This window comes from Xiphophorus maculatus, chromosome 13 (assembly GCF_002775205.1).
Source record: "Xiphophorus maculatus strain JP 163 A chromosome 13, X_maculatus-5.0-male, whole genome shotgun sequence".
NCBI lineage: Eukaryota > Metazoa > Chordata > Actinopteri > Cyprinodontiformes > Poeciliidae > Xiphophorus > Xiphophorus maculatus.
Genome location: NC_036455.1, coordinates 25,060,232 through 25,070,396, shown reverse-complemented (window position 1 = coordinate 25,070,396; position 10,165 = coordinate 25,060,232). Strand labels below are relative to the sequence as shown.

Genomic DNA, 10,165 nt, shown 5'->3' with positions numbered 1-10,165 from the left:
TGTTGTGGATGTAATCACCTTTAAAATGCCATTGGGGGAATACCTCATCCGTCTTTCGCTTATTCTATTCTATTCTAGTAATCATCAGGTTCTTTAGACAATTCTCAATCAATACTACTGTGACATTCCATCAACTAAAAAAAAATCTTCTTTGTGTATTTGTGACAGAAGCAGAGAGGAATTTCATGATAATTGAAAACCAAAACAACTGTATATACCTACAAAGTTCTTTATTTTATGCATGGTGCTCTTTACAAGTCTTCATCTGGTGTTGAAGTGTGGATTCACATTAAAGAAAATATTAAAAATGCCCATAAGACAAAGAAGTGTAGTGATGAATTAGACAGCTAAGTGAAGTAACTTTAACATGCAATACTAAATGGAGTAAGGAAATAAAGCATCATGTACGAATATGGACAAAATCACAAGTCATACCGATAACAACATATGTCTAATCTGACTGGGCAGTGCAAAATTAAGAGGCTCATTCTGGTACCCCTGAATTAAACTAACAGTTTTATATGTTGCTGAACAATTAATGTAACACTGAGAAAAATGCAGTTATGCTTCTAGTCTTAGTTCCTGTAAAAATGGTTGTTCTTAAAAGGAGAACATGAGTGATAAAAACTGACCTGGATTTCAAAGTTTTGCTGGTTTGTTACTTTTCAAACTACTTGTTTGGGTTTTGTTCTAACTCATTTTACTGTAATCACCCATTTTTTTTCTGTGGACATTATACACTGTTGGGCAAACTGTTTTCCCCTTTCTCTTGCTTTACTTGATCTTTACACACCTCTGCCAACAAAACTCTGTGGAAACATTTGGAGAAAACTATGTGCTCATATAGAAGTGACAAAGATAGTAAACAAACTGTTGAAAAAAACTGTTGAAAAGGTCAAAGACATTGAAGGCAGGTCGATCAGCATTTCGGTTTTGAGCACTAATAATAGTTATGTGTGTCAGTTTCTGAACTTTTCACGTCTTTATTTTGATAGCGTCATTACTACAAAAGAGTATACACTGTCCATTTAGAAGAGTAAATGTGAATGAAATTCAGAAATACTGAAATTATACACTGCTCAATAAAAAGGGAAATAGGTGTATTTGACAGCTAGGAATGATCTATAGTCAAACATTGTTCTGAATCTAAATTTGAACTATAAAACACACTAAAAATACAATGATGGTATTAAATAAATGAAGGTAGTTTCAATACACTGTGATCTTAATGACCCCCACATCTTTTGTGTGACACAAGCACTACAACAACTGAAACAGTCAAAGGATGTCAAAGCCAAATTTCAAATGGGGGAAACAAGTAATTCCACCAGCAAATTCAATGCCCTGCTTTGATAAATCAATCTTTTTGTACATAAAATGAAAAATATCTTTTCACATTGAGAGGGAAAATAAAGTATTTACTGTACAGAAAGTATCAACTAATTCGAAAACTTTGAGAGGAATGATCCAGTCCCAACTTGTAGAATCTCACAATCTTTGTTCAGTGCAGTTTCAGAACTTTGTTAAAAAACTTTTAACTTTTAAGATTTTGGTAACCAATTTTGATGGTAAGAAAAGCTGTAGAAAAATAAAGTAGGATTCTCAAGATTAAAAGACCAAATGTCCTTAAATGTTTTTTTTCTTAAAATCTCCACAAAATGGGAGAGAAACAAATTCACAAATATTATACCCCTATAACTATGAAAAAGTTTATTTTTTGAATTTCATTTTTATTCAAAACTTTAGGATATGCGCTGAAGGCAGAAAATGGAATAGAAAGGGTGTTGTTGGGAATTCTGGAAACTTGGGAACTTTTTAGTGACTGTCTCCTTCAACCAATACACAAACTTTTGGAGGAAAACATATTTTCCCGCTGAGGCCTCTTCCCTCGGACAAGGTCTGGTTTATCATGCCGAAAGCAGGGCAGCTGGATGTGATGACTGTGGTTGCTGAGGTAAAATGTTGTGATGGAGACATAAGGAAAAGAGGGAGGGCATCCGAGTCAGCCGTGGTGCAGCTAGAAGCATTGTGGGTGTGAAAAAAAGAGAGAGATAAATATTAGTGGAGCTGAACAGATTTTACATTCAAAACTGAAGCACCAAATAAATGTAAGCTGAATTAGATAATATATTTTTGCAGAAGGATAAAACATAAATATTCCATACACATGTGTTGAAAATGTTATTTCAACACCTGTGAGCTTCCATCAGTTTGAATATTTTCCTAGCAGAAGTGCTATGTTAGTATACCAGCAGCTTAAAAACTACATTGAGCACCAAAGTACAACAAAATAACACATGAAAGCAAAAGCTCTTCATTTATCTTCATTTCCATTAAAAATATATTATTCAACTCAAAGGGAAATGAAACATTGTTGTAACGCATGTCATGTAAGATAGTTATTTAAAAAGTTGTTGTAAATGAAGGAGCTCTTGTTGTGGTCAGTATTACAGTGGTTCTGAAGAAGCCTCTAACTGAATACACTCTGATGTTGTATGATCATCTCATGAAGAGTATGCTCAGGTTTGTCTGTAATGTTCTTTATTTTATGGCATGGTCTTTCCCTTTAGATCTTTTGCATAATAGGAAAAAGGGTTTTCCTGTTATGTTTTCCGATTTTCTCTTTAAAAAAGTCTTTATTTAAGCTTTTATTGAGCTGTAAATAGAAAGAAAGACATAAAGCAATGAGAGCCCAAGACAACTTGGGTTTATTTACATGGTTTTATTACTCCTGGTAATAAAGCTATGTCATTTTATTACATGATTTTTATAATGACAATAAAGATTCTGAATATGATTATTATTATTATTTATAACTTCGTTGAGGACTACAGCCTCTGCACATGGTGCATGTGCTCTACCAAGTCAACCAAGCAGTGGTTTTATCTGCAGTCGATGTCTTTAATACTTCAATAAGTCTACATGAGTTTCTGTTTGAAAGTTAATGTATCTACCTAAATCAAATTTCCTTTCCCAGAAGTGCATGACATGACTTCAGGGAAATGGCATGACTAAATTATCCATTAGTGAAATGCCTGAAATACCCCTTTTATTTACACCTTAGATATTTTACAGCTATAATATGCATTTCATTAGTGTTCAAGGACCTTTTAGGGAGACATTCAGGGCTTGAGGTATCTAGGACCTCTCAAATAAAGTGAATGCAAAGGTAAACACATTATGTTAACTCCAATGCAATATACACTATATTGCCAAAAGCATTTGCTCACCCATCCAAATCACCTGAATCAGATGTTCTTGACTGGAGCACCTGACTCTGATAATTTGGATGGGTGAGCAAATACTGGGTGCTTAATTTTACAGGTGTATAAAATTAAGCACAGAGGTATGCAGACAGTTTTTACAAACATTTGTGAAAGAATGGGTCGCTCTGAGGAGCTTGGTAAATTCCAGTGTGGAAGTGTGATAGGATGCCACCTGTGCAACAAATCCACTTGTGAAATTTCCTTACTTCTAAATGTTCCACAGTCAACTGTCAGCAGTATTATAATAAAATGGAAGTGTTTGGGAAAGTCAGCAACTCAGCCATGAAGTGTTAGGCCATGTAAACAGACGGAGCGGGGTCAGTGGACGCTGAAGCGCATAGTGCAAAGAGGTCACCAACTTTCTGCAGTCAATCACTACAGACCTCCAAACGTCATGTGGCCTTCAGATTAGCTCAAGAACAGTGCGTAGAGATCTTCATGGAATGGGTTTCTATGGTGACCAGCTGCATCCTAACCCATGCATCACCAAGTGCAATGCAAAATGTCAGATGCAGTGGTGTAAAGCACACCGCCACTGGACTCTAGAGCAGTGGAAGCGCATTCAATGGAGTGATGAATCGCGCTTCTGATGGATGAGTCTGGATTTGGCGGTTGCCAGGAGAACAGTACTTGTCTGACTGCATTGTGCCAAGTGTAAAGTTTGGTGGAGGGGGGATCATGGTGTGGGGTTGTTTTTCAGGAGCTGGAAAAACAACCCTTAGTTCCAGTGAAAGGAACTCTGAATACTAAAGACATGGATGGCAGGGTCTGGTGTGGATGAACTTGACTCGGAGACTGAGAGCCAGGCCTTCTTGTCCAACATCACTATGTGACCTCACAAATCCACTTCTGGAAGAATGGTCAAAAATCCCCATAAACACTCCTAAACCTTGTGGACAGACGTCCCTGAAGAGTTGAAGCTGTTCTAGCTGCGAAGGGTGGATCAACATGATATTGAACCCTCTGGACTAGTAATGGGATGTCAGTTAAACTCATATGTGAGGCAAGGCAGGTGAGCAAATACTTTTGGCAATATAGGGCATGTAGGCATTTGAAACACAGGGCAAAAATTGCGTGATCACAGTAAATTATATAGAGGAATTGAAGTTTTTGTCCAAGTCTTAAGTCATAAGTTAAAAATCTGGCTCTACTGTAAACAGTGCAATGGGCATGTGTCTTAAAGATGACAAAACTAAAGGACTGGACTTTAACTTGGATGCTTAAGGGCTGAGTCCACTCTGGGACTCCACTCTAACTCTTTCAGAATGTCAGTGCCCAACATTATGTATTTATACTTTACATACCTTCTTAATCTGGAGTTATCTCTGTTTCCTGGTGTACAACAACTTTGGTAACAGACATATCTGGGTGCTGCTCCTTTGCCTCTTTAATAGCCTGAGCCAAAGCCTGAAGAGTTACATGAGACAGAAAAAGCTGGATTAGTAAAACACAACATATAAAATTCATGTTAAAATTACAATTCTGGTGTCCAAGTTAAAATTAAACAGTGCTGTAAATACGATATATTTGGACTATCACATCACAACATTCATAGTTTATTTTTAAAAAGACATTTTAGTTCCATTAGTCTTTTTAATTTTCAATGCCTGAAAAAATTTCAGGCACTTTTAAAAATATTTTTTATATATGCCGTTTATCCTCAACTTGACTTTGTTAGCACATTAGCTCCACTTTATACCAAACAAACTTTTAGCTGCATAAAAAAGATCGTTATATGAGTTTAAAAAAACTCATGTCTATAATTAGTCAAATTAGGCAGACTGTTAAATTGAATATTAGTACATTTTAATGTGCATTTTTTTCCATCTTGGAAATATGGCAAAGTTAATTGAGCAAGCTCTGTCAACAAAAATAGAATTAAATCAGTTTTCAAAAGTAAAGTATTGAAATAGATTTTGTTTCACTGAACATGTGTGATTACATAGAATTTTCTGTATTCAACAAGACATAACAAAACACATATCTCCAACAATGACTTAGGAAAGCAAACTGTACATTTAAAATAATCTGTTTTGTTGTAGTTGTACTTTTTAGCAGCACAAGTGCCTAAACAATGACCAGTGCCGCCATTTTGGATGTCGAAGTTATAACACAGGGTTGTACTGTCCCAATTCTCACAGTTTTACATGCTTGTAAACCTGAAAACTAGAACCCTTATGTGCACTTGACTGATTCCACACTTCACAGAGGGGAGTACACACTGAGCATTGGGACCGGGCGTAACTTATTAAAATTTTTATACAGCTTCAGGACCCACACCGCTACTCAGATACACACATAGGCATAACTTTCTGAAGGACTGGTGTGGACATGCCCTCACCTGTTTCGGCCTGACAGAGACAGTCCCCACCAATATTTAATACACCTTTCTACCTTAATATGCCTGCATCTATTTGTGGACACTGTGTTCAAACATTAACAGCCAGTGAACGACCACTTTTTAAAATTCCTTTGTAAAATGTAAATGGCAAGTTCACTGAGTGATCTATATTAGTGACTTAACGTGCGCAGCAGTGCGCCAGCGCCACATGCACTATTGCTTTGGGAATATCGGCAACCTGGAAAATGGCACAAGCAAAAAATCTGAAAAAGGGACACAATGTTTTACTATTAACTGTCAACGCTATGACAGCAAGGTAAGGTCCAAGAGATCCACATTTCACAGGTCAGGAAAAAGTTTTAACTTAAAAAAATGTATAAAGAAAGTGGGGAGTAGGCTAACTACTCCTCAGTGGCTTAACTACTTTGACAACCTTAATACCTGTGTCACAGTTTGGTGTGTTTCGGTTCAGTTAACACAAAAATAAGGCGACCCACACATTTACTTTCTGACATTTTATCATTAGAGCAGGTGTTTATTAGATAATCAACCACCGCTAGTGTTCAGGCTATCACTTATTAGTGATTACAAAATAAACATTAAGTCTGAAAATTCAAGAAACATAAAATTGTAAAGGAGTGAATATTTTTTTGTGTGTATGTTTATGTACTTTCGGTGTGGAAAATGTTTTTGTGTTTTTTAATGTTAATTTCTGATACACTTGAACGTAATCTCTGCTCTGTGGGCACCTGGATCTGTTTTTGTCGGTTGCCATGGCAAAGGGTCTGCGTGTGACATTAAGCTGACATGAACTAAGAGAAGAAAAAGAGAAAACAACTAGTTTTAAGTTGTTTTCCATCTATTTTTCTACGGGTTTTTTCCCTGGTCAAATTGTATCATTTATTCATATTCAAAGCAATCATCAAATAGAATGAAACATTTCATGAAGCATAGGAGCCAAAGTTTGTTAAATTTTAAACCATGGCTCCTACAGTGGCAATAAAGTTAGATTAAATTATTGGCCATTATAAAAGAGAAATTTGCTTTGTTCTCCATTGCTTCTTGACAGAATTGAAACTGTTAGTAGTTTTATATCTGGAGAGAATACATATTTTACATATCCAAACATCAGCACTTTTATCAGATTTAATTTAACCACATTTTATAGAAACTGGATAAGAAATATGGGGGCTACAACCATTTGACAGATTCCTGCTCATCCTGCATTAGAACAGTATGGGTTTTGTGGACATGACTCAATGCATAGCAATGGCATCTGCAGGTACACGTCACTAGCTGTAGTGGCTAATAGGTGATGTGCAATTCAGTAATAATGATGGTCACTCTACTCCCCAACCAGCCCCAAAAAAGTCCCAGTGAAAATATAGACAAGAGCAAAGACATAGTTGTGACTTGGAAAGTGGTTCCACTAGCATCACTGACATTTGTACGTTATGTGCTTTTCAGCAGCGTACAGAACCAGGGACAGCTGCAGAATCGCAGGTGAGACAGGAAAGAATATGAAAAATTAATTAAAACCTGTCTTATTGTATAATTTGACAGTAAATAAATATGTTTGCAATATTAAAGACACTTCAAATCTCATCTGCTATGTGTAATTCAGCAGGGCACAGCTTCATGCCAGCCAATTCAGGGTCAGCTGTGGAATCAGAATCACGTGATTGAAAACAACGAAGTTTGTACTGACAAGGATTCATTTAGCTTACACAGAAGTTATTTATTCCGTTTTTTGAATTCTTTAGTAACATTTTGACTGTTACGGACAATTGTTGATGTTTTTGAGCACGTCATAAAATCAGGCAATAAATGGCAGCTATATTATTGTGATAATTTTTCACAGAAAATATTTCTGAATTTTGTAACTGTTTTCAACTGTAAGAAAGCATTGAGCAAATATACAGACCCATTCCATAAAATAGAATTTGATTGAAAAGTTCAATATTTAGTAATTCCATCATCAAGTGAAACACCTTATATAGATTATAATGACTAATGTTTTAACTTTTTTTTTTTTTTTATTATCAGTAATGTTTTTTTTAAGGTTTTGTTGGCTCTAGTGGCCTTTATTTGAAAGTAGTTTGACAGGAAACATGGTAATGAGAGAGGGGGAAGACATGCGGCAAATGTCACCAGGCCGGGAATCGAACCTGTGACCACCGCCACGAGGACTAAGGCCTCAATACGTGGGTCATGCTTTGCCCCTGCGCCACCCCAGCTCGCCCTATGTTTTAGCATCTTTATAACTGTTAGTATGTTTAACACCTGCTAAAAGGTTATTATCAAAAAGTACCATTAATAAGACAAGCTTATTGAATAAGGCTGCATGGCATTCACATTTAAGTTTTGACCTTCTTAGCACTAAAAAAGGCTTTCCAGTCGCATAAACTGTGGCCAATAAAGAATGTGAAAATTTGTTCAGCCTATCACCTCCCACCCCCACAGTCCTCTTCTTCACAATGCATCCCCACCAACTTTCAACACAAAGCTACATCCTTGGATACACATATTCAGGCATGCGCATCTGTAGGTGGTGCTACGGTAGGAAAAAAAATGTGTTTCACCTTATAACTCCAAAACTGCAAGACCCATTGTTAAAATTTATGTGGGCAATGTTTCCTAGAAAGATTCTCCAACAGATGAGTCACTGTGCAAAAGTTTTTGTTCTGGACTATTTCTCAACAGAGAGCCATGAACATTGCATTATCCAAAACCAATCTCACCCTCAAGGATTAACTCTGAGCCAAATAAAACCTATTACAATATATGTGAAAGAAGAAACAAAAAAGTTATCACAGCAAATGTTTAATTTTTTGCCCAATTAGAACTAATTAATTAAATATCGCTATGAACATCACTGTGAAATTCAATTGTCCATAATTTTGAAACCGTAAATTATTCTGCAATTTCCTTTGCACCGACAACTACAAACATGCCAACACGTGACGTCTAAGGAGACATGAGTATTGTTTATGTAGCTGTTAATTTTCCACGTTACCTAAGCTACTAAGTTGTCTATTATTTAGTTTGCAACTTATTATTTGATTGAGCTGATCATAAGTTGATGAAAGAAGATTAATGAGTATGTGGTACTCTCTGCTCTCGGTGAAGGCGGACACTTTTTTCTCTGTTTCCTTCTCCCTTCCTTTCTTCCCCAACTTCTCTTGCTCTGTTTTCATGCTGCTTTTTTGGGGCTTTTCTTTTAACATCCTCCGAATCTACAAATTAAGGATCTGATTAACTGCAATTAATCAAACTTTCAGGAACAGGAAGACTGGGCACAGGAGAGCCCCTCTTGTCCTGCTGGGACATACCCAGCGGGATTCATCCTGGATTTATTTGGAGTTATGATAACTGGATTTCTGCTGTTTGGAGCTTGTGGATACCTGGCAATATGCACAAATTTGTGATGGACTGAGCCAAACTAGCGAACACTCAGACTGACGTGCAGTGAGACAAAGGTGCAAGTTGGATGCAATTCTTTCGTAGGCAAACTTTGGACGCTAAAACTCACTCGCTAAAAATTGATAGAATCGATTTTGGAGAAGTTGCTAGTTTTCGGGCCGATGGGAACGACCAAACTAATTTGGATGATTGGAAATAAAAGATGTACCGGTCGAGACCTTGGGGTGGACAGAAATGTTAAGTTTGCCCATTCTACAGATAATTTGTTTATTCTGAATCTGGCTCCCTGTGTCTGCCACCCTTGGCTCGCTGACTACCTTAAATCTCCTGGAGTTTATCTTCCCACCATAGCGTAGTTATGCTATCTGGCCACAGATAGAATAACTAAAGTGGAGCCAAATCCACACTTATTTTGGCTAGTAACATGTCTGAACTTTATCTACAGGGAAATCCAAGTTTAAATGAACTATATAAACCGTTGTATCCAGTAATGTTTTTTCCACCACAGTAAGTTTTGTGTACTAAGTATTTTTCTGTGTTTTGTCTTGTTTCAGTTTCACACTTTGTTGCACTAAATCCTCTTTAAATAAAACACCAGCCTATTCCTTGAAGGAAGGGATGCAACACACAGTTTAGCTGACACTGAACATCAATAAAGGACACTGGCTCACATTGGGTGGAACACTACATTTATTTTCAGGACTCATGCATTTGAAACCTTTCGGGACAAAAAAAACCCTCCTGAAAAATTGCCAATTCAGTAGACGCGCACAGAGAACCAAGGTTGGCGAGGGAAGTTCATTGGGAGATGTGTGCAGAGTTGTTCGTGCGGAAGGGCGATGTAAAGGGAATGGACCTGCTGGGTTGGGTGAGGAACCCATTGTAACGGTTTGCAATTCTAGTTGAATTTATTTTCTCTAGGATTATTGTCAGGTCTTTGTTGTTTTCTAGAGTCTGAGTGGCTTTTGTGTTAATTAGTCTCCCATCTTTGGTTTTTCCTGCTTTCTCCCTGTCACAGCTTTTTGTTTTTCTTGTTCTGTTTTAAGGCATTTGGCAGACCAACTGTGATGGTGTATTATCGCCACCATCAATGAGCTGGAGTGTGGACAAGACACACAGCTGTAACAAATTTCTT

At 37.0% G+C, this 10,165-nt stretch overlaps 1 protein-coding gene across 6 annotated transcripts in view; it reads right to left on the bottom strand.

Moving 5' to 3' along the window:
* Nucleotides 1-213: 213 nt before the first annotated feature.
* The window catches only part of LOC102231998 (protein 4.1-like), a 70,877-nt gene continuing 60,925 nt past the window's right edge, over nt 214-10,165 (bottom strand). For all 6 annotated transcript variants that reach the window (XM_023344486.1, XM_023344491.1, XM_023344489.1 and 3 more), the window contains 2 exons: nt 4,571-4,673; nt 214-2,017 (listed from right to left, as the gene is read on the bottom strand). In XM_023344486.1, coding sequence (XP_023200254.1) covers nt 4,575-4,673 — 99 coding nt within the window. In that variant the 3' untranslated portion in view covers nt 214-2,017; nt 4,571-4,574. The remainder of the gene's footprint in view (nt 2,018-4,570; nt 4,674-10,165) is intronic.